Here is a 25,248-nt window from a genome sequence, read left to right on the forward strand (position 1 = left end):
GCGATCCTTAGTGTATACATGTACACTACAACCTCTTCTGGTGATGATTTCAATACTATTACAAGACAACTCAGGTTATTACCATATTCATAAAACGCAACACCCCTTTTCCCCAAAATGTACATGGTCGATACATGCACTCGTCGAGTTATTACACGTCCTCACATGTTCTACACAGAAAACAAGCACAGCCATTAATGAGTAATATTTTAATTTAATTTCACGTCGGAAATGAACATTTACAATGAAGTCGGGCACAGCACTACCTTAATACATACATGTGACAATATGTACATTGATAAATTAGCACTAGTAATGAGTATATGAAAATATTGAGGTTAGTTGTTGACATGATAATGATAATAAAATTGTGATTGAAAACACATCAGCACTATTTTATATGTACAAATGAAAAAAAGGGTCATTCAACTGTCGGGTTTTTTTCAGGAGCGCACCTTGACAGTTAACGGAATCGGCTCCGTTCGGCTAACACATTCGATATTCAAGTACAGGTATTTGTGTTCACAGTTGTTGGCATACTATTTATATAAATGTCCTGTTTCTGGGATTATGCACTGGAAGTGACGTCAATCTCCTCTTCTGAAAGCACGGGACTGATGCTTCTCTCCAGACCGGAAGTGGAAGATGGCTCCAACTTGCAGACGACAGGGCTGGAATCAGCAGACGACATCTGAGGGAGGCGGATAGGGTGTGGCTTGGGAAGTCTGGATGAAGAGGGGACCATTCCAGGTCGGGTGGATGTGAGGACGGGGCTCTGGGTGGTGGGGCTCGTCAGTGGAGATCCTGGGATGTGACTGGCTGGAAAGTCGAACAGACGCTGATAGGTTGGACTTGCACCGGGGGAGAACATTGGCGACGTGGGCAGCATGGATGGGACGTCAGTGTAGCCGGTCAACATCGGGTACATGGCTGGAGACATGAGGGGTGAACACCCGAACAGATAGGGGTAGGAGAACGGGTAGCCGTGACGGAACGGTGACGTCACTGACGGTGTGGGCACGACGAACTCGGGTTTCTTGGGTGGGGTCAGCTTCTGTGGTGAGGGTGAGGCCGAGACAAAACCGGAATCACGCCGGGCGGCGTTGGCGGGCTTGGTCTTGGTGCGACGACTTCGTGAACGACGGTTCTGGAACCACACCTGGAAGGAAATCAGAAATAGCCTTATTATTATACGTTTTTAATGAGTTGTCATTACATTTATTATGTACTGAATATAAGACCTTTTATATGACAATTATTTTATGATTATTTTGTTTTGGCCTACCTGTATTCTGGCCTCCGTAACGCCCGCCGCTTCTGCCAGCTGTTCGCGAAGGTTGATGTCGGGGTAAGGGTTTTCTCCAAATACTGCCTCCAGACGGTCTATGGCGACGTCGCTGAAGATGGTGCGACTACGACGTTGACGACTACGAGGAAGGCTGTTGGATGGGCTCAGGGACGGCTTGTCGGGAGATACGTTTCCATCAGTACCTGAAAAACATAAATATATATTTAAACAGAGAAAGAAACGTGAGTAAGTTCTTGAATTACCTTGAGGTATAACATTTTCTTGAACTACTGTCTTGATTGATTTAACACTCGTCACATAACGATTCAGGCAAGGATATTAATGATTGACAAACCTTTGTTCATTCCAAGGATAGATGCCACCGTAAACGCCATCTTGTATATATCCAAATGAGTCAGCAGTGTATTATCCACGGGTTATTTAAGTGACGAAGTCGGAAAGAGAACTGATGGTGACCACCGCTCACCCCAATATATACCCGACACGTGCGATTAAAGACCCTGAGTAGAGCCATCAAAAAGACGATTAAAACAAAACCAGAGATTTCACAGTTTTTTGTTATCAGTATTATCGGCGTCTTTTGTTTGAAGCTGATCAAAGCTCGTGTGCCAATCAAGCCCCTCCCCTACAACGTTAACTATGCAAACACCCTTTGACCTTCCATGAAGTGTAGTCAAAACATCACTGCTGTGTTGATAGTGTTATGAAAACACGTCAACTTATCACAAAATGGTTGTTTATTTCTGAAATTGATCACAGTCAATCATTAACGCGTTGGCTTCTCCCGCGCGGCTCGCTGTTTGATGCCAGTGTTTTGATAGACACCAGGAAAACATATGCTTGGAGAGCAAGCCAATCTTCAAATAATACCGCCAATTACACGTGAAACCATTTTTTAACACATAATCACATAGCCAGTCCATAGAATTTGCCAAATATACTTAATCTGGAGATGTTTACTGTTTTATTTGGATGAATTAAATTGATTCACGTGCTTTAGAATTTAAAACTTAATTGTTACCTGTACCATTAATACACAAAGAATAGGAGAATGGAATATTGTGATTTAAACAATATTTATTTCTAAAAATGCGGTTGGTGAACAGACAATCCCTACAAGGACATTTAACAATTAACTAGAGTAAACTGTACATAAAACAATAAATTCAGATTTCCTTAGGTTGTTCGCTGTCGATTTAAACATATCTATTTTCACAAAAATATTAAAAAAGCTAACCTAGATGTGTATATACAATAAACATATTTGCAGTTTATATTAATCAACTCGTTTTCTTACTTGAGAATCTTGATTCTATATCAGATGCTATTCAAAACTTCATATCAAAAACTGGTAGGTCATGCTCTTCTTATTTTTTTGTGTCCTGTCCAGCGATACTGATTATTCAAAATTAAAAGTGATATTTTTGTCAGATATAAGTGTTGTAAATATATTTATTTAAAACAAAAACGGATGGATTGGCTTACGACTTATGTTGAAATCTCACCAGAAAGACAAACAGTCAAATCCAATCAACGTACATGATAATGGTATACACATGTACATACGAGTTTTATGTATAAAAAGGAAGAAATTTTCGCAAAACTCAAACGATAAAATATTTTTTCTCATTTATAATATGAGTATTACGGTACTTATAGAGTGCGTGTGTTTTAATCGTACGTTGCATAGAATTGTATCATATTAAGCTTTTAACGAAACAATAAACAATAAATAAACAGAAGTTTATCACCGTAATTTTGACCAGTTTTAATGTTTATGCTATGCTATGCTATGTTTGACAAACTGCTGTTATAGTATTATACTGTAGGGCAAAAGAAAGTATAGACCCATGTTTGATAGTGGCTAAATATGAAACAAAAAAGAAATGGTTTTTCGATGTTGATGAATTTGATACGGATGTCATGGATGTGTTTTGGGTCCGGGTGTACCCGGTGTTCGGCGACTGTTTTCGGCCAAGTAACGCTTTGGGTATTCTTTTTGGTGATATCCAATTTTCAAGTGTGTACATTCTTTTGACCGGCAGTTTATTTATGACATGTTTTTTTTTAATCCTATAATTTGTACTCGACATGTCCTACACAATGGCGTTAAATATCAGCACACTCACTGTGTGTGGTTGTATTGTCTTTCAGCAAACGAATGCATGCAGAGGAGATTGCGGTAAAGCTTAATATATAAATAAATTGCAAGTGTTTTCGAGGCTTGAATTTTGTTAGAGAAGGGTATTTTTTCAACCACCACATCAAAACGCAAATTTTCTGTGATAGTAGCTGAACAATTTTTCTCGACACATTATTTTTTGAGGACATGCAGAATGTCCCGTGAATTTTGAAAAAAATAATTTGGGGAGGGGGTAGGCGGGTGGCGGAGATAGAGAGTAAAACATGAGGTCAAGTTGTTTGTTTTCGGGTACAAATAACATATCTATTGAAGTTTTCGAGGCGTAGTGCTCGTGTTAACTGTCCCTGTAGAAATGTATTAAAGTCAGTATTTTTGCCTCTTAACCAGTTTCTCATCCGTGAAACATTATTGGAAAATATGTAAATGTACACCAAGTGGAGGGATATTAGGATCACTTTGCAAAAGAGTGTTTATTAATGTGCAACTATCTAATAAACGTCACAATACACATGCGCTAATGGCGTTTCTGTTGCCTGTGCGAATCTTCATTACGTGTTTGTTTTAGGAATACTTTAATACCATATAATAATGTTATTTCAAGACCCCCCTTATCGTTAATGGGCATTTGAATTCAATAACCCACAGACACCCGGTGTACCTACGCCATACACGGCATTGTGGCACTTATCAACGTACCGATCCCTCTTCATTAGAGATGGGATTTGTCACATTGACTAAGTACCTAATGCAAAATACTCGAGTTTGACAATGTATGTTCACATCTGTGGTAGCAGTCGTACAGGTGGTTTCCCCTCCCACACCTGGGATGCAGAGTGACATGATGACTGCTTCATCCAGGTATGTAACTAGATTCATACATCAGGTAAGTTAACCTAATTATGTAATACAATTTATATAACACATGTGTCACTTATTTGTTTTATATCTTACTTATATATGATTTAAACATATTTGTTTTCCACAAAAATGTGAAAATGGATTGGTAAACAAGCGAAGCGCTAATGTTAATACCGCTCCATTACACATAAGACAAGATACAATAAATACATCAGTGAAGGTAAGATGTAACAAATAAATTGCACATGCCAAGCCAGATGTGTATATATAATAAATATATTTGCAGTTTATATTAAACAATTCATTTACTTAACTGAAAATCTGACAGTTTTTAATATGAAGTTTTGAATACTTAAATATACAGTGTCTTTTATGTAGTGTGTGAACGAGGCCCTTGTACTGCATATGTTTCGACTGCTGTACATCAATTTCATGTTTTGTGTACTAAACTGCTGAGAAAAAGAAAGTACTCACTTGAAAATTGGATTGACCAAATAATTACAAACGTTATCAAACGTTACTAGTCTTAAAACAGTCACCGAAACACTTCAAACAGGGCCCAAAATGAGAATTTCTCACACATTCTTGAACCATACACAAGAATCAAGAGTCAATTTATTGACATAAAGCTTTCTTAAAGCTTAGTATTTCACAAAATAACAGTTAGAATATATTTTCAGCAACCTATGCTTGGCGTAAGAGGCGACAAACAGGATCGGGTGGTCAGGCTCGCTGACTTGGTTGATGCATGTCATTGTATCCCAGTTGCGTGGATCAATGCTCATGATGTCAATCACTGGATTGTCTGGCCCAGACTCGATTATTTACAGACCGCCGTAATATAGCTGGAATATTGCTGAGTGCATATATAGCATTTAACATTTGGATAATTACTTGCAGTAAACGATTTGATCATATTTGAAACAATATCTGGGTCAATATGTTATGTCAGATTTCCAATTTTCCTTTAAAACATGCATACATTTGATCTACCAACATAGTGTTGTACTTGCTAATGTTCTAAATATATTTGCAATCTTAAGGTAAGTTGAGGTCTTAAATAAGCATTTTGCCTGTTGCTCAATTCATCTTTCTTTTTTTAAAACAAATATTGAATTAAAACCTCAGATTTATATACCATGGTTATATTTTAGTGAGGTGAGGGGGAATTGGTTTCAGGTTGTGTTCAATATTGTTGCATTTATAGTGCCATGTGCATGCACGTGTGTGTGTGTCTGCTTGTACTTGTCCGGGTTTAATGCCGGTTTTATAGTGCTGGTGTCAGATACCATGCTACAGTTTGACACGAATACCCCACTCTGACACAGTACACAGACTCCGAGCCAATCAGTCCTTGTTTTAGCATTAAATGCCGAGCGCCATGAAGGTAACAAGTACCATCTCTCAACGTCCTTTGGTAAGACGTGGAGGGGAATCGAACCACCGACCCTCCGCGCAGGTGCTCTATCCACTTGACCAGGAGGCGTATATCGGCATAGTCCACAGTAAGCAATGTCTAGGTCGCGTATGTGATTTACATGTCACAGAAAATATATTTCCCTTTTAACCATTATCTGAGAATAAAATATCTCTCACGCTCTTATTGCGTAAGTGTTGCTGTCCAGAAATAATTGCTTCTCTAGATTAGTACAATAATGTTGAATAACTGTGCTAAGTTGATAAACAATGCATGTTTACAAAAGAAAGGTAAGATTGAAAATGAAAGGAATTCACAAAGGTGTATAAAGTGCCACTTTGTAAACATTATGAATGTAATTTCATGTACATAAGCCACATGACTTTATATTACAGTGAGTGAGTTGGGTTTAAGGCCACTTTTCACAGTGTTCACAGGGTGTGTCAGAGGCAGGAAAGCCTGAAGCCTGAAGTGATGCAAGTCTCAGACATTTACCACTTTGGCGAAACCCACAAGCTAATGCCTTTATCCTGTGACAACACTACAGTAGGATAGTTGTAAGCAATAACCAAAGATACATGTATCATGGGGCAATAGCATACAACTATCCTACTGTAGTGCAATGATACATGGGAATTGTTGAAAGATCAAAGCCTGAAAAACCCACCTAATGTCATGAAATACTATGCAAGTGTTTGTCGTTATGTATGATCTCACCAAGCTCATCCAGGAAGCTCACAATGTACAGGCATTTTGACCACCCAATCCACAGCTTAGTCACCATAGTGACAGGCTCTTAGATTCAGCAATGATGAATAACACAATAATGACAGAATCAGGTCACCTTTATTCTTCATCACTTCACTGTGATATTTCAATACATTTACACCAAATATCAGTACGATTTCACTCAGTTTCAATACATTTACACACAATTTCAATACATTTACACAATTTTCATACATTTGCACAAAACATCGGTGCAATCATCAATTGTACGACATTTATACTCAATTTCAAAACATCTACACAAGAGATGTCATTGTAAAATTTAATCACATATGCTGATAAAAGATCAGAGTTGGGGCATAAAACAATTAAAAGTGCTGACTAAAATACTCTGACTTCAATAATGAAATAAATTCTTGCGTTGTGGTAAGACCAGGCTTTTGTGAAAACTTGGTTCACAAATCCACCAACTCCCCAAAATTGAAATGTAAAAATACAAAAACAAATGAAAAGCAGCATTTTCTTATTAATCAACCAGAAATAAGTTGAACAATCTCATTAAAATCAGATCTTAGTTCTCGCTACCGCTAAACAAAGATCTGAGGACATCCCATTACGGGTCACGTCAGACCGACCTTGCAAGAACTTTGACCGACCAATGGAATGACCAATCAGAAGGCAGCTTTCTTGTGCTTTACGGCACAAATTTCAAATTGGCGACTATGCTTCGAAACATATTTTGTCAAATTCTCAATTACAAATTTGAAACCTAAACAAAAAGCATTCTGGAATGGCTAATAGATGGTCTAGATTGTAAGGATTCAGTCGTTAAACCCGTTACTATCGTTCGGAATACCCCATGTTAAAGTTTTCAAGATTGCATGATTAGAAATCACATTCTGACTGTCATTTTCATAATCTGGTAAGCGACACACTGATTGGTCGGACGAAAGGTCGTTCTGATAAGACCCCTAATGGGATGTCCTCAGATCATTGTTTAGCGGTAGCGAGAACTAAGGTCTGATTTTAATGAGATTGTAAGTGGAATGTTAAAAATCCTCATTTACTGTCACAATCAATAAAAATAAAATATTCAAAAGACTATAATTAAAACTTACTGAAAATTTAACCTCAAAACACAACCAATTATGACAGATTGCCACACATCCCTGTCTCTAATTGAAGGGAGGTAACTCTAAACTTGTTTCTTTCCCTGTCCTAACTTTCTTTTTTCTTCCTACTTAATATTTTGATGAATTCTTTTTTATTTGTTTTTTCAATGTTTTATCAAACTACCAACCTGAAATATTGGGCAAAAAATTCATAAACTGGAACAAAAGTCTTGCCAAATGGACGTCAGAAACACTGAAGAGCATAACACTGCAATACTGACCACTAGACTAATTAATACTATATCAACATGTCAAAAAGTAAAGCCCTTACGACTGGAAATAAACCTACTTAACATTATTCGGGGTGATTTGAGTTAAGTTTCCTAAAGAAACTTGTGACAAAAAAAGTTTGAACTAGAACTCGTTCAAAATACATCAAGCAACGTCTTCAAAATTTGGGATTGGATTGCACATTTCATAAAAAAAGAAACAGTTCATCTGGCTTTAAAACAAATTCCATAAATTATTACCTGGCAAGATATGTATTAGATCGAAATATATATTCTTCCAAATTGAGAAAGCAACATTTATGTCACATATGTATCGCAAGATACAAGATCAGGGTACAGAAATAGGAATGGATTAGAATTGCCACCACACCAACAGTGGTCGTGTTTCACTTGAGGCATATCCATTGTTAAGAAACATCAAAATCAACTCCGGTCAAGTTACAAAATGACTTATAATATTATCCATATATTATGACAGACATAGAGTGGCAAAAGTGTTTGCTCCTCAGCTACGTCCATCTCACAACAGGTGTGCACTGTGCTAAGGATACATGGACATATGCCTCTGTTCATGGGTACCCGGTAGGGTTAGATGGTAATGTGACCGTTAAATGTGATAGTGCTCATAAGGCAGCTTGGGTTGTATACTCCCCAGGGAGCTGAGAATGAAATTCGAGTCAACACTGATCCACTGACCGGGGTAATACTGTAGTGTGTTGAGCATGTTTTAGGGTGTGGATTTGGTGCATCATAAATATACACATTATTATTGTCGTTGTTGTTGTTATTATCATTATGATTATTATGATTATAATGATTATTATCCCCTGCTATGATATTGTAGGAAAAATGCAGTGTCCTTCCATACTCATTCACCTTTCAAAGATCTGTACAAACATTTCATGACAATGTAAATTGAACGTGCAACACATGTGTGAGTCATCCTGACACAGTAATAATGTCACCGTTATGAATATAAAACGGCATGAACACATGTCAAATAAAACAACCAAAATGCCAGAAGAAATTACAACACCAAATTGAAACTAATAATAACTGAATGCATGTACTGAACTTGCAATCAAACAACACATTTAAGGTATAAGATCATATTTGTATATATCATCAGTACACTTAATTAGTTCTCCAGGAAATGAGGTACAAGCCAAAGTAAAATAGTGTTTAATCCAATCATATCACTTAAAAATACATTGTAAAATTGATAAAACAAAAAAGATACTTTTGTTAAAAGGAGTAGAGTATTACCTACATGTATTGTTTTAGTTATATGTAAAACTTGTTAGGAATGTGGTTAAATCTCAGTGTATAATAATGTCAAATATAACTTATTTACGGAATTGTTAACACATTATTTCCAATAAAACTGGGCAAGACAAGTAGGATGGTACGCTATATAATCGTGGTAGTTAATCTATAATGGATCGTAATGGTGCACGCTTACTAACCTGTTAAATATGTCATACGCAAAATGTTTCTTGTTCTTTGTTCAACTTTTATGACTCATCAATTAGGATTGATCGATGCTGATTTTCTTTACTGAGTTCTGTAAACAAAGTACCTGTCAGTAATTCAAGGGCGGGCAACTCTATATTATCGCAGTATGGCTATTTTGTGGCATGATACCTGGGGATTATGTTGTCTACATCACTTCCTGTTTTGAATTATGCATAATCAGTATGCATACAACCTAGGTTGGGTCAAGGGACTTCGTCCAAACAAATGGGTTCTTTTCTAATCAATTTTGAATGGAGGTAGGGTAATTTAACTTCAAAAACATTCCAGAAACTATCATAAAAGTGTTACCTTGTATACTTACGGGTAGCCGTGACATACCGCGATGAGTCCTGTATTCGATCAAGCGATGAAATATCGTGTTCAGTTTCGCATAGGTAAACAGTCGACTAGGGGTGTGGATTACGAGACTTACGATACAGCGATAATATAGAACCTGTGATTATATAGAGTCATAATATACTTCTAAAACCCAATCACAAAGTGTACAAAGAACATGTTTTGTAAACAAACAACCATACATAAAGTTTATTCCTAAAACAGGATATTTACCATCCAAAACCACATTTGTGAGATAACTTCTACATATTTCTTTCATTAAGATATTACTTGCTATATTAGAGTACTGATGCAACTGAAGTTATTTCACAAGTAATCAATGTGGAATCTGTGTGAAATAGAACACCAGCATACAAATTTGTGTCATGTTGAGTGAGTGGGTAAGTATGGTTTTACGCCGCTTTTAGCAATATTCCAGCAAGATCACGGCTTGGGACACCAGAAATGGGCTTCACACATTGTACCCATGTCGGGAATCGAACCCGGGTGTTCGGCGTGACGAGCAAACGCTTTAACCACTAGGCTACCCGACTGCCCCTGTGTGATGTTGACACTGTGGAGGCGTCGTAATTGACTGACTTGTCTTATCTAGTTTACAGGGTATCAACAGAAATTCTGATGCCTGCTACAAGATATAACTATGTGGAAGTAAGTGACTCAATTCTGAAAATAATAGGTATAGAAGTCTTGAGGTAGAGTTTGATGATGACTTTTAAATGTAAGCTAAAAAATATGACAGATCATCTTAAAATCAGAAAATATATTAAAAACTATCATATGTTAAAAATGTGATTAAGAATAAAAGAATGTGGCAACTAAGCAGTGTTTTGTTTGGTAAAAGATCTATAACAACATATTGTTCTATCATCAAGTTCTTCCCCACAGAACACACAAGTAAAGATCAATAACTACATATAGTTCTGTCGTCAAGTTCTTCCCCACAGAACACACAAGTAAAGATCAATAACTACATATAGTTCTGTCGTCAAGTTCTTCCCCACAGAACACACAAGTAAAGATCCATAACAACATATTGTTCTATCATCAAGTTCTTCCCTGTAGAAAACTATAAGTTAAAGATCTATAACAACATATTGTTCTATCATCAAGTTCTTCCCTGTAGAAAACATTAGTTAAAGATCCATAACATCATATTGCTCTGTCGTCAAGTTCTTCCCCACAGAACACACAAGTAAAGATCAATAACCACATATAGTTCTGTCGTCAAGTTCTTCCCCACAGAACACATAAGGTAAAAATCCATAACTACATATTTGTCCTTCGAACACCTATCCAGTACTCCAGGATGATGGTCATGAATACCTGGGGCTGCCTGAGACTCTACAGCTTGGACAGGGTTGATCCTTTCAGCAGCCCTCTGAGGTGCTTGTAGTAGACAGGATGGACCTGCCAGCAGATACAACAGTTACAACATTGTCCCCCAGCCACAGGGTCACAGGTACAGAAGCTCACCTTCAGTCATATGACATTTTATGCAAAAAAAGAATCAGTACATTCTTACGTATAACTATTATTCACTAATTCTTTACAAACATTTGACTACATAGTGTTATATCTTTATTTATAGATTTTAATATCATTAGGTCAACTGTGAGTGGGTGTGTGGGTGTGTATGGTTCTACGCCGCTTTTAGCAATATTTCAGCAATATCACGGCGGGGGACACCAGAAATGGGCTTCACACTTTGTACCCATGTCGGGAATCGAACCCGGGTCTTCGGCAAGACGAGCGAACGCTTTAACCACTAGGCTACCCGACCGCCCCTGGTCAAGTGTGTAAAATCACAAAGCATAATAAGATAAAGAGATAAAAAAACAAAACTCAAATCAATGAAAGATAATAAAACTCCAAAATGTAAACATTGTAAGTAATGCAGCATCCTTCAAAGTAACCAAATCCAACCTGAGTTCTGTTCATTGGTTCCTTGAGGGCCGACTGGTAAAGTCGCTCGTACACGTTGCCATCGTAACATCCCAATGCAGAATGGAGGGTGATGTCGTGCATGTCAAATGCATCCACCAGGGAAACAGCATCAGGTCTGAAATACACCGAATGCAATGTCTAGAATCATTTAATACCACCTAGAAGAAAATCTTAAAGAGTTAATTCCTGTAATCTCTGTTGCCTAAATTCACTATGGCTCATACAAACTACTGATCTGGGCCCCATTCCTCAAAGCAATCTTAGCGCTACGATGATCGTAAACCTATGTTAAAGTATGGGACTTACGATCACCTTAGGACATAGGTAAAATACTTTTCCTAGGATGAGGAACTTATTTCCCTGCCTCCACCTGTGCAATAACAATACCTGTGCAAGGCGGTATATGTCCTGCGCTTTTAGGTGAAGTGAGTGTATTGTAACGTCTGTAACATCTGTTAGAATAATGCGGCCAGAAGATTGAATCATCGACCTTCCTTCTTTGAGAGGCATTTAGAAGTTGGAGAACTAAGTAAGGACAAGTTATATGGATGAACAACTTCTTTATTACAACTAGGAGCAAATTTTCAGAGAAGGTTCTGACACTGTTCTCTGCGCAGATGCCCCATCCACTTGACCATGGAGGCACTTGAAGTGTGCATCTGCCATGGGCTTTGAGAGTGTGTCTATGCAATAGTCATATCTGAAGAGTGTCATTGTTTTTGAGAGTGCACCTGCAATAGTTATACTTCTGCACACACTGCACAGCCCCTCATTAGCTCACCTAATCTCAGCCAGCAACTGATACTCCACCATTCTCAGCATCTCCATCTGGGCAACAGTCACAGATTCTGTCTGAAAAATACATGACAACCAAGAATTGAACACATATAAACAAAGGGACTGGTCATTTATTATAGGGAAGGGGGGCAGCGGTGAGACTTTTTTGCGTGTGTTTGTGTGTTTGTGTGTGTGTGTGTGTGTGTGTGGGGGGGGGGGGGGGGGGGTTGTTGTCATGCAAAAATGACAGCGAAAGAGTGGGGGTCGCCAAAATTTCTCACAACTGTAAACAGGGGTTGGAGGTTTGTTGGTGTCATGTGACTCCTATTTTTTCAAATCTATGTTGTCTTTATATTTGAACATTACCATACTTTAATAGGGTCTGCTCATTTATCATAGGGAGGGGCAGTCATAAAAATGTGTTACATGTATACAGTCAAGCCAGTCTCACCTACCCCAATAAAAAAGAACCCTTTTGAAAAATATGCTTGCCTTACAGAAACTGGTAGGAGAGGCAAGCACACAATACAAGATTCTTATACACCTATGGGTGAGTCAAAATCAAACCAAAAAAATAACATTGTGAAAATTTTAAAATAGCAAAAAGCACCAGTTTAACTGATGACCAATGCATTTGTGCAGTTTCGAAGATAAATGTTGAATGGTTTTCAAGTTACAACCCGGAAATTACAGGAACAAGTAGTGATGTATAGTTGAAAATCTGAAGATTTAGTAATAGTGTCACTGCAGCCAAACTACAGGAATCTGCCAATGATGTGATAGAGGAAGAGGATTCGTAAGAATGATAGGTTTCTGGCATGCCCGAGGTATGCAACTCTGAACAGCGTATTGTGGCCATTTAGACAAATGGACCACCCGTGGGCCTGCATCTTTCAAGTATCTGGGAGGCAAAGTACAGAAACAGATTCAGCACAACACGCACAATGTATAGCCAGTATCACACCTACCTCCAGGAAGTCCCCGCTGTTGCTTGAGATGCCATACAGGGCATACAGACAGCACAGCTTGTGGAGAACAGTCCTCAGTTCAGGTCTGACATTGGCAGTCTCCACTCCCTCCACAAAACATTCAACGGCATAGTACTGGCTGTGAACCTGCCACAGATACAATGGACTAAGATACAATACAATACAATACATTATAATATCCTGATTTGAATGTACAGTCCTGAATAGTTGTCCAGTGATACATCTTTCCAGTTTGTAAATAATCAAGTCTGGATCAGACAATCCAGTGATTGATATTGTGAGCAGCGATCCACGTCATCAAGGTACGAGGACACCCTATCAACCAAGTCACCGACCACCCAATCCAATGAATCGCCCTTTTACAACGACCATAGGTTGGGGACCAACACTAACCCAGAATCACTACGGGGATGATATAATGATAAGACATACTGTCAGTTTGTGTTTGGTTGTTGTTTAAAGCAGCACTCTGCAATATTCCAGCTATACCTTCATGCAAATGATAATGCATTTGGAAGATGATAATGTTATTGACTTGAGCGTCATATATCACAACAGTCCGGTATAAGCTTCACTGCGAAGGGACAGATTGTATGAAATTACTGTATATCTTGAAGCAGTGACCTACATATTATTCTGACAATAAATAAACACCCAGCACATCTCCCCAAGATTATAAATTGATGATTCCTAAAGTTCCAACGTCAACCCTTGAGAATAATCAGCCTTGAATAATTTGTGGTTTGTTTGATGTTCAACGCTACATGACGGCGGTCTGTAAATAATCAAGTCTGGATCAGATAATCCAGTGTTTGACATCATGAGCATCAATCTATGCAACTGGGATAAGATGACATACTTCAACCAAGTCAGCAAGCCTGACCACCCGATCCTGTCAGTCACCTCTTACGCCAAGCATGGGTTTCTGAAAACCTATTCTGTTATTTTGTGAAATACTAAGCTTTCAGAAAGTCTTATTTCAATAAATTGACTCTTGATTCTTGTGTATAGTTCAAGTATATGAGAAAAATTCTCATTACAGAGAGACTGTTTGAGTAATTGAATATTTGTATTTTGAAATGTGTGAACACTTAATTATCATCCAATGAATTATCTACTTACCTTCCCTGCCCTGACCAGTCTGATCATGTTGTTGTTCCAAGCTACATGTTGTTCCATCCCGCTCGTCATGTCTGCGTGAAGCTTGCGGGCTGTGCCGGTCACAATCCTGAACATACAAGTAACATGAGTTACCTCCCTTTATATGGTTAACAGCAGTTCCTATCACTCTGTTTGTCTGCCAATCCTGACAATCATATTAATGTTTTCTATTTCAAACAACCATTTCTCTACCTGTAGATTTCTGCAACACAGTGTATCTGGGGTACTTACTTAAGGTCATTTTTATTATTTGAACACTCAAGTGATCATGTACTGGTGCTTTACCTGAAACCAAGGCAAGCTAACTGATAACGTGTCTGACATATGAGTGTTTCATTCATTTCAGTCGTAGCAAAATCCCTTGCAGAATAAACCTCAGAGTTATGTCCCTTAAACTTGATATATGGAATTTGACAAAATTAAATCCCTTCGTCTTCAGAGAAATATATATATATAAATAGACTCTTCAATTATATTTTTGCGTGTTTTATAAGAAAATGGGGGCGGTAGGATAAGAAACAAAGTTTTAAATTCTCTATTATCCATTTGACATTTCTAATAATGTGACAGTTTCTAGCATTTACAGGGGAACAAAGCCACACTGTTTGACATACTGGTGAATCTATGAATAAAGTCTTTAGAGGCATTTTGAAGTGATACACATAAGGAAGAGAATTTATGGATGTCAACTTCTATAATATGAGGAACACCACGTTTCATAGTATATGCTTACTCCGATATATACTCCTATATATATGCTTTCTCCTTCATCACCTGATAAAGGAGAAAGCAAATACTCCAAACGTTGTGTTCCTCATAATAGGGAAGTTGACATCCATAAATTCTCTTCCTTAATCTATGAATAGTATTTGAGCAAACATGTACGTGCATTGAGCACATACCACAGGCTATACAGGTGGGATTGTCGGGGTCAGTGTTAATAGCACATGCTTGTAACTGGTACTTTTATTATTTTCCATGCGACTGATTTTTAGGGTCTGGAGGTCCTTAAACCAAGTAATACAAAACATAATGCTGTATTTAGTTGACTCACAGAATCTCCCTCGAATCCTGCCTTAGAATGTGGCCATGAGGGAGATTTTATTACACTTCTTGTGGTTTGGTAAAGAAAATGTGCAAATCAAGTATGAGGGGTTATCTCCCATGACAAAAAGTATTCTCAACGACTGAAAACTATACTGAAACAAACGAAAACGCATAATCAACTTTAACAGAAAAGATTTGTTTTTGTGCTCATGTCCACACATCAAATGAGATTTGAACCTGTACAGTGACATTGTTGTGTTGGATTATCTCCTACCTCAATATACAGAACAACTTAATTTGATTATTGTGGACATTTTGTCAACTATTGAAAACTATTGCGTTTTCAGAGTGTCTCAGTATATGGTTTGGGTCCATTGACCTCGCAAAGACTAATTCAGGTGTCGAAAGGGTTGTTGTTTGTGTCACATGAAGATAAAGTCACACAAAAGTTATTTTCATAACATTCAAGTAAGTGTTCACATATATAATCTCTACTAGGGCTGCAAGGAATACACTATGAGGCGAATACGATTCGTATCACGAATATAGGGTAACAAATCTGAATATTAATTCTCGAATACAATAACAAGTCAGCAGCTGATGGATTATTTGTTATATGCTGTGTAGTAATAACAACATACATTATTTGACATGTTTTGCTAATTATTAATATATTATACATTTATATAATGCTCTTATCCAGGTACTAGTATCTGCTCAAATGTGACAATGACTAGTGACCACACTACTGTCAGATTATATAGTATAAGAGTGTTGTCTTTTGAAGAAATCTATGAATATAATATGTTCTTATGGATATTTTAATGTAAAGGCACATGCTTACATATTCATAAATATTAGATTCTAGTGGTCACGAATAACGAATTCAAATCATGAATGGATACGGTTAGATTCGCCGAAAACACAAGTGAATCGTAACAGCTCTAATGTCTACGAATTCGATCTGATGTGGAAAAACCTATTCCTAAGATATGACACAATTACCCTGTGCTGTGTGAAGACTTTGTGCAAATGGTACCTCTTAGTTTGAACATTTACCATTGTAGTAAACCCTTAACAGATAGGTTGATAGAACCTCAGAATGTTTACCCATAAGCTCTGTTCCTGTAGATGTCCAGTAGTATCCGAGTGTTCCTGCAGTCGTTGACCTCCTGGATGGGACACACATACTCAGGGTCAGCAGCCAGATAGGACGATGACCCCTGCAGCTGCTGACCAGACAGGGCATTGGCCACTTGCTTCATCAGGTACCTGCAACAATAGTCCGCTGGATGTGAAAACCTGAAGAGAGTACCTGATATTACTCCACACACAACCGATGTCGAAGATAACGTTCACAAAGCATGTGTGACCCATGAAGATCTGGGGTAGTATAGTTCTTCAGCAACCCATACTTGCCGTAAAAGGCAACTATGCTTTTCGTAAGAGGCAACTAACGGGATTGGGTGGTCAGGCTCGATGACTTGGTTGGTGCATGTCATCGCATCCCAATTGCGTGGATCGATGCCCATGATGTCAATCACTGGATTGTCTGTTCCAGACTCGATTATTTACAGATCGCTGTCATATAGCTGGAATATTGCTGAGTGCTGAGTTAAACAACAAACACGCACAAAGAATGTGTATTTTCACAAGAACTGAGGGTCCTCAGCATAGGGTAAGTAACCCTTGATGGCTATTTGTTGAAATATTTACCTAACTACATGACATCAACACTTGACCAGAAAGCATTGGTCAGAGGTCAGGCAATCAACAAGTACCCTCCACCACCGGCCATCATTACACAACACTGACTCACTCACCTAGCTGTCTGCTGGTACAACACTGTGTTCTCTCCCTCCACTGTGGGCAGAGTCATGGCACCCAACAAGTACCCTCCACCACCGGCCATCATTACACAACACTGACTCACTCACCTAGCTGTCTGCTGGTACAGCACTGTGTTCTCTCCCTCCACTGTGGGCAGAGTCATGGCACCCAACAAGTACCCTCCACCACCGGCCATCATTACACAACACTGACTCACTCACCTAGCTGTCTGCTGGTACAACACTGTGTTCTCTCCCTCCACTGTGGGCAGAGTCATGGCACCCAACAAGTACCCTCCACCACCGGCCATCATTACACAACACTGACTCACTCACCTAGCTGTCTGCTGGTACAACACTGTGTTCTCTCCCTCCACTGTGGGCAGAGTCTTGGCAGCCAACAAGTATGCTCCACCGCCGGCCATCAGCATGTAGCCATGTCCTCCCATAGAGCGGCGTTGGGTCTCCAAGAACACACACGTCTCCTCCGACAGTAGTGCTTTCAAGCAGGACGACTGACTGTGAAGCTGACAGGAAAACATAAACATATTGTACTAATATGATAAGAGGTTACTTATTACAATATAACATGAATTGGGAAACGTTTAATTCCAATTTGGGAATTTTTACTGACATTTGCTGCAGACTTGGGGCCTAATATTTGCTAAGCAGCTCTAGAAAAATCCCTGGTGTGTGGTGGTACGTTTCTTTGTTTGTTGTTTAAAGCCACAGTTTAACATCTATGTATTATTATACCAGTAGCCATGGTAACATATGGACTGACCTCTGCCAATAGGCGGTTGTTCCCACCAATGATTTCTTCATAAGCTTTCTCGTACACAGCAGTCATGGTTCTTGTTACAAAGTGGAAAGCAAAGGTCGCCGCCAGGGCGGGGAACAGCTTGTATTGCTGGGACTGGTAGCTGAGGATCTGCATCTCCTCACCACTGTAAATAGACATAGCGTTTTATACTAGGCCTTACACGTGTCAGTTGCTGTTGTATGTGTTGGATAAAGGGAACAGCTTGTATTGCTGGGACTGGTAGCTGAGGATCTGCATCTCCTCACCACTGTAAATAGACATAGCGTTTTATACTAGGCCTTACACGTGTCAGTTGCTGTTGTATGTGTAGGATAAAGCACGTCCGAGGGTTTTTATTGTATTTAAAACGTGCATCCGCAGGATAAAACCAAGTGGTAAGTCTATGTTAGAAGACGAGAGTTACTGTCGTCTCAGCGCTACGACTGTCGTAACTCTATGTTAGATTACAGGAGTTACTGTCATTTCAGTGCTACGACTGTCGTAAGTCTATGTTGGAGCATGGGAGTTACTGTTATCTCAGAGCTACAACTGTCGTAAGTCTATGTTAGAGGACAGGAGTTACTGTCATCTTAGCACTACGACTGTCGTAACTCTATGTTAGAGGACAGGAGTTACTGTCATCTTAGCACTACGACTGTCGTAACTTTATGTTAGAGGACAGGAGTTACTGTCATCTTAGCACTACGACTGTCGTAACTCTATGTTAGATTACAGGAGTTACTGTCATCTTAGCACTACGACTGTCGTAACTCTATGTTAGATTACAGGAGTTACTGTCATCTTAGCACTACGACTGTCGTAACTCTATGTTAGATTACAGGAGTTACTGTCATCTTAGCACTACGACTGTCGTAACTCTATGTTAGATTACAGGAGTTACTGTCATCTCAGTGCTACGACTGTCGTAACTCTATGTTAGAGAACGTGAGTTACTGTCATTTCAGTGCTACGACTGTCGTAACTCTATGTTAGAGCACGGGAGTTACTGTCATCTTAGCACTACGACTGTCGTAACTCTATGTTAGATTACAGGAGTTACTGTCATCTTAGCACTACGACTGTCGTAACTCTATGTTAGAGAACGTGAGTTACTGTCATTTCAGTGCTACGACTGTCGTAACTCTATGTTAGAGCACGGGAGTTACTGTCATCTTAGCACTACGACTGTCGTAACTCTATGTTAGAGGACAGGAGTTACTGTCATCTTAGCACTACGACTGTCGTAACTCTATGTTAGAGGACAGGAGTTACTGTCATCTTAGCACTACGACTGTCGTAACTCTATGTTAGATTACAGGAGTTACTGTCATCTCAGTGCTACGACTGTCGTAACTCTATGTTAGAGAACGTGAGTTACTGTCATTTCAGTGCTACGACTGTCGTAACTCTATGTTAGAGGACAGGAGTTACTGTCTGCTTAGCGCTATGATCACTTTGTAGAAGTATCCACATCTAGATGCTAGTTTTACTGCATTATCTTAATTGCCCTGCACAACAAACACAAGGTATGGAGACCTTTATCAGAAGGTTCCCTTTTTGTCTTACACCGCACTCAGTAATATTTCAGCAATATGATGGCATCCTATACATAAACAATTCTGACCCGGGGTCCCCATGGGTTATACTATAAGAGGATATCAATAATGTCGTACCCTGGTTTAAGCTGTGACTGTCTGCGCACGGCACTGTATCGTATAGAAGTGGTCGCTCCTTGCACCAGTAAACTACTCGCCCATGAAAGTATTTTCACACGAATCAGAATCATTGTGGCATAGTTGGCCTTGCTTGACCCTGATGTGCTGAAATGGCCATCTCTTGACACCTGCATGAACACCAAAAATAAATGAACTGACATGACATGACATGACACAGATGACACGGCTCTAAATCTTAACATGCTTCTGTGATTTAATATGTCACATCGAAGAACATTCCGTTTTAAGGCTGAGACTGCCTCCTTGGTCAAGTGAGTAGAGCGCCTGCCCAGACATCGGTTGATTGGTGGTTCAGCCAGGTGGTCACAGAGCTCCAGATAAGCTGCTTGGCTGCGTAAAATACACATCAGAAATGCAGAAATACTCAGTAAAATAAAATCCAAAATAAAACCCTGTGTATTCGTTTAGCAAATCAGCAACTTGTTTTGAAATTATAAACGGGCATTCCGTCAACCTTGCCAAACTCAACGATGACAGTTACATCATGATCATATGCCATCACACTTTCTTGTGGAAGTATCGTGGTATTTTTGAGTCCTATAAAGCTCTTGAACCCACACAACACCAGTTTGCAGGGACTAGATGAATAGTGTTTTTAAATATTTAACTTAAATACCCACATGTGTAAAAACTAGTGGGTAACAGAAATGTGAATACCCAGATAGAATTACTGATACCCAATGATTTTAAAATGCATGGGTAAAATACCCTCTACACCAAAAGCTTATCTGGAGCTCTGTGATCATCTAGTTTTACGGATCAGACAACCATACAGTATATATTTACACAAGAAGTTATGTTCTGTTTGCTGTTTAATGCCACACTCAGCAATTTTCCAGCTATATGATGGCAGTCTGTAAATAATAAGGTCCGGACCTGTAAATCCAGTGACTGACATCATGAGCATCGATCCACGCAATTGGGATATGATGAAATGCATTGACCAAGTCACTGAATCTGACCACCCGATCCCGTTAGTCGCTTCTCACAACAAGCATGGGTTGCTGAAGATCAATTCTAACCAAGATCTTCACGGGTGTTCATACAAGCAACAGTGAGGAAGTGATTATTGCTTAATTGCACATTAGCAATCTATTCACGGAGAGCACAAGTTGAAGCTCAGATAATTAAGAAGAGAAAACAATATGTGATATTATTTGAAAGTAGGTTTGTTTAACACATCTCCATGATCTATATGTTAGAAGTTTTGTTTTAGCATTTGATTCAAGAGTTTGTTGAGGGAAACAAAATAATCAACATGATTGACAAAACAATATTTTGAATGTTAATCTGACATTTTTTTATTTAGCACATATGTAGATTTTCTAAAGCTTTGAAGTCAGCTCATTAAAGTTATATAATTTGGCTGTCGTCACGGAAGCATGGCATTGTTATTCAGGTGTGCAATAAGATGTCATAATAATAATAATAACCAAAAAAAAAAAAATTTATGCATTTGTATAGCGCAGCATTCACTGTGCATAAGTGCTCTGTGTGTCATACCTTGGCATTTCTCATCAGCATGTTGGTCCGAGGAATGCGAACATTGTTCATCATTAGGAAGCCATTATCAATGTTCTGTAGGGCCAGCTTGGGACCTATGTCTCCCACCGTGATACCTGAAATAGAAGGGGAAGGTGAGGTGAAATGGGCTATGTTTACCATGGTGTTATTCTTGCCGATTTCAAAACGAAGCTGGTAGCGAAGGGGTTCGTGTTTACATAATAGGTGAAAGGTGAAATGGGGTTTAACATCGCATCCAAGATGACTGAACTTATATAGCGACGTGCATGCACATGTGTGTGTGTGTGGCTGCTTGTACTAGTCCGGACTGATGCCGATTTATAGTGCTAGCCCACTGAGATACCATGCCGCAGTTTAACATGAAAACCCCACTCAGACACAGTGTACTGACACCGGGCCAACCAGTCTGGTTTTAGCCCCTTAATGCCGAGGGTTAGACAGGGTAACAACAAGTAGAATCTTTTAGCATCTCCGGGCGGACGCTCTACCACTAGACCATGGAGACAGTCAAAATAGAAGGGGAATAATACAGGAATGCATATCTTCTTCATATTTACCACACGACGGTACCAAAGGCTCCCCAGGGAATGTTCTAAATGCTCTTAAAAAGCTCTTCTTTTTTTTAGATGCATGGAATAGAAAATTTAAATATTTTTAATTCCTTAGCTCTATACTGCAAACATTTTTGGTCAATGATTTGGGTCAATGTTTATTCATCATAATCATTATTATGATACAACTAATGGTTTGGTCTGACATGGTAGATATGCCATACATTCAGTTTCTTGCCCAAAACATCTTTCACATAATGTTTTCATTTTGTGATAGAAAAAGAAAAAGAAAAGAAATTTAATGGCAAATAGTTAATGATTTTGTGACATTTTGGAGTTTTATCACGACTGTAGTTCGACCAACACACTTACATTTAAACTCTCGACAAATCACTTCAAATTAGATATGTGTCAGCAGCATAATTTTTCTGAAATACATTTTTCAGGGAGCCAAAAAGATTTATTAATATTGTTTTACCAGCTGTTACCAATTATTTGGAGCAAATTATTTTCAAATCCTAGAAATGGCAAAACAACCATGGTCCTGCATCACAGACACTGCAGTAAACTCATAACATGTTATCTTCACTCAATGTTTATGTTTATGGTATTTCATTGCCTTGGAAAACAAATACTACAAACCAACACAGTGTTACCTCAGATAAAGTTCTTGGTCTTGGACAACTTGTAATTGTTTTCAGGAGTTGACCCTTACAGATCGACCGATGCTACAGAAACATCACTGGTCCCACACTCAACACCTTCTCACACTTACATGTAATGGAGAAATCGGGAGAATTTGTTGATTCTACTTTTGGAATTAACAGATTGGAGTGATGTCTCCGACCTAAACCTTGTTGTGGTTGATATATAATTTCTGTATAATTTGGCATGAAATGACCTACACTTGCGTCAGTTGTACTTGCACAAATGCACATTCAGAAAGGCCAGTGATTTCCTGGCTCAGAATCAACTGCAACAACAATAGCATGACTTCATCATAATAGTTTAAGTCACAAATATTTCATAAAATCATATTATTCTATTAAGGCCATGATAAATAAATTATTTGATTTTCACCTCTGTCCACCGTGGGGTAGCCCAGTGGTTAAAGCGTTCGCTCGTCACGCCGAAGACCTGGGTTCGATTCCCAACATAGGTACAATGTGAGAAGCCCTTTTCCGGTATCCCCTGCTATGATATTGCTGGAATATTACCAGAGCTCCAGATAAGCTGCGTATCTGCGTAAAATATGCATAAAAAATGCAGAAATACGTAGTCAAATAAAATCCAAGCGTATCAAATACGCAGATAGAATTACTGATACCCAATGATTCTAAAATGCATGGGTAAAATACCCACAACACCAAAAGGTTATCTGGAGCTCTGTATTGCTAAAAGCGGCGTTGAGCCACACTCACTCTCTTGTACCACATATCTACAGATGAAGAGACATTGGTGTTCTCTTCTTACTTTGCTTGATTTAACACACCATAGTTAGTTGTGGCAAGACGATACACCGATGCATCAGTGGATCACTTTTTTTTACTTCTCGATACAAGTATCAATAACGGTCGCACACTAAGTAAAATATATTGATTCTGACCTTAAATGTTTGCTTTAATAACTGTTCCACTAAACACTAATCAGTAGTGAAAGTTAATAGTGAAAACATAAATATTTTCATTTGTTGTGCCATACTTGACACTGCCAACTGTAAATCGTCAGTGTGCCAGTTATTTGGTCATCCTGTCTATGAAAAAGATGGCTTATGCACCACAGATAAGAGCACATGCAAGTATCGTGATACAAATCGGATCATGAGTAAGGTATCGTGATACATATCTCATCTCACAGTTGGTGTATCGTCCCAGCCCTAATATTTAGTCCTACTGACAAAACGCAAAATATTTGGTCCAATACGCACGCATACAAACTGGGAATGGTTATGTGAATAATTTTCTTTGTGAGTCTTGGTGAACACAAATACGTTTGACTGATGAAACTCCTCACACTTGCTGATTGCATGTTAATCTAACAAAGGTTTGGTTTCGTTTGATTTTTAATGCCGCACTCAGCAATAATCCAGTCGGGACCAGACAATCCAGTAATTAATATCATAAGCATCGAACCAAGCAATTGGGATCGATGACATGCATCAACCAAGTCAGCGAGCCTGACCACCCGATCCCCTTAAACAAGCATAGTCGCCTTTTACGACAAGCATGGGTGGCTGAAGGCCTATTCTACCCCAGATCTTCACGGGTCTTACAATGAAATTTATAACAGGCCAAAGGCTTCTCAACATGACCAATCAGTAAATGTCTTGGAAATCAAGTGAAGTATCATAGCGAACAATTTGAAACAACCATTGTCTAAATGAATATATATTTCCAAAGGCTAATTAGCATTGAGTATGACGTATGTGGGATCCTAGTCTGTCTCCCAGATTCAAGCAAGCAAATTAAAAGATCAATCCAACTCAAGTCTTGAATGCTTTTGCAAGTCTAGATTGCCTCAGCTCCTGATATAAAGCATTGTTCTGGGCTCCATTTGATCTAAATTTCTATTTAGTAGATATATATTTAAATACATGTAAAAAAACTTAATTTCTGGGACCTAATGTCAGTCTAGTGGGACCCCATCACAATGTTTTGACCACCTGGACTCGTAGATAGACAGACCCTGTAAAACCCGCTCCCGAACAGCCAGTCTCTGTGTCATTTACATAACAGTTAGGACTCAAGTCCATTTGCAGTCCTATCAAGTTAGATTCAATTCAATTCAAACCTTAAGCTCAACACAGCGATGCCTTCATCAGTTTGTTTAAAAAAATAATTAAGGACATCACATCATTCTGCCTCACATTTAAAAAAGTGAATGAAAATTGAATTATTATTTTTTTGGTCACCTAAACAAAATATGGAGACTGATGTAATTTCACTAGCCAGCTAGACCACCTCTATTGATAGTCCTGGTTAATATTATCTAGCATTTATCTAGTGGACTAGCATATCTGTTGAATAATTATTTTTTTGGTCACCTAAACAAAATATGGAGACTGATGTAATTTCACTAGCCAGCTGGACCACCTCTATTGATATTCCTGGTTAATATTATCTAGCATTTATCTAGGGGACTAGCATATCTGTTGAACC

The 25,248-nt window shown here is 38.7% G+C and overlaps 2 protein-coding genes across 2 annotated transcripts in view; both read right to left on the reverse strand.

Annotated features, from left to right (window-relative positions):
- Window positions 1–528: 528 nt before the first annotated feature.
- Window positions 529–1,675, reverse strand: LOC124137101 (homeobox protein prophet of Pit-1-like). The gene is made up of 3 exons (XM_046503263.2): window positions 1,644–1,675; window positions 1,286–1,491; window positions 529–1,159 (listed from the first exon to the last, which is right to left on the reverse strand). The coding sequence occupies exons 1-3, from the start codon at window positions 1,651–1,653 to the stop codon at window positions 569–571; spliced, it is 807 nt and encodes a 268-aa protein (XP_046359219.2). The 5' UTR covers window positions 1,654–1,675; the 3' UTR covers window positions 529–568.
- A 9,126-nt stretch (window positions 1,676–10,801) lies between these two features.
- Window positions 10,802–25,248, reverse strand: part of LOC124135452 (peroxisomal acyl-coenzyme A oxidase 1-like) — a 29,407-nt gene continuing 14,960 nt past the window's right edge. Inside the window, exons 6-15 of the mRNA XM_048388422.1 lie at window positions 21,519–21,634; window positions 19,953–20,122; window positions 18,262–18,424; window positions 17,814–18,004; window positions 16,759–16,920; window positions 14,563–14,668; window positions 13,420–13,566; window positions 12,456–12,526; window positions 11,654–11,789; window positions 10,802–11,137 (exon numbers count right to left, since the gene is read on the reverse strand). Of these exons, the coding sequence (XP_048244379.1) occupies window positions 11,072–11,137; window positions 11,654–11,789; window positions 12,456–12,526; window positions 13,420–13,566; window positions 14,563–14,668; window positions 16,759–16,920; window positions 17,814–18,004; window positions 18,262–18,424; window positions 19,953–20,122; window positions 21,519–21,634 (1,328 nt within the window). The 3' untranslated portion in view covers window positions 10,802–11,071. The remainder of the gene's footprint in view (window positions 11,138–11,653; window positions 11,790–12,455; window positions 12,527–13,419; window positions 13,567–14,562; window positions 14,669–16,758; window positions 16,921–17,813; window positions 18,005–18,261; window positions 18,425–19,952; window positions 20,123–21,518; window positions 21,635–25,248) is intronic.

Source organism: Haliotis rufescens, unplaced genomic scaffold (genome assembly GCF_023055435.1).
Source record: "Haliotis rufescens isolate VD_foot unplaced genomic scaffold, xgHalRufe1.0.p SCAF_70, whole genome shotgun sequence".
Lineage (NCBI taxonomy): Eukaryota > Metazoa > Mollusca > Gastropoda > Lepetellida > Haliotidae > Haliotis > Haliotis rufescens.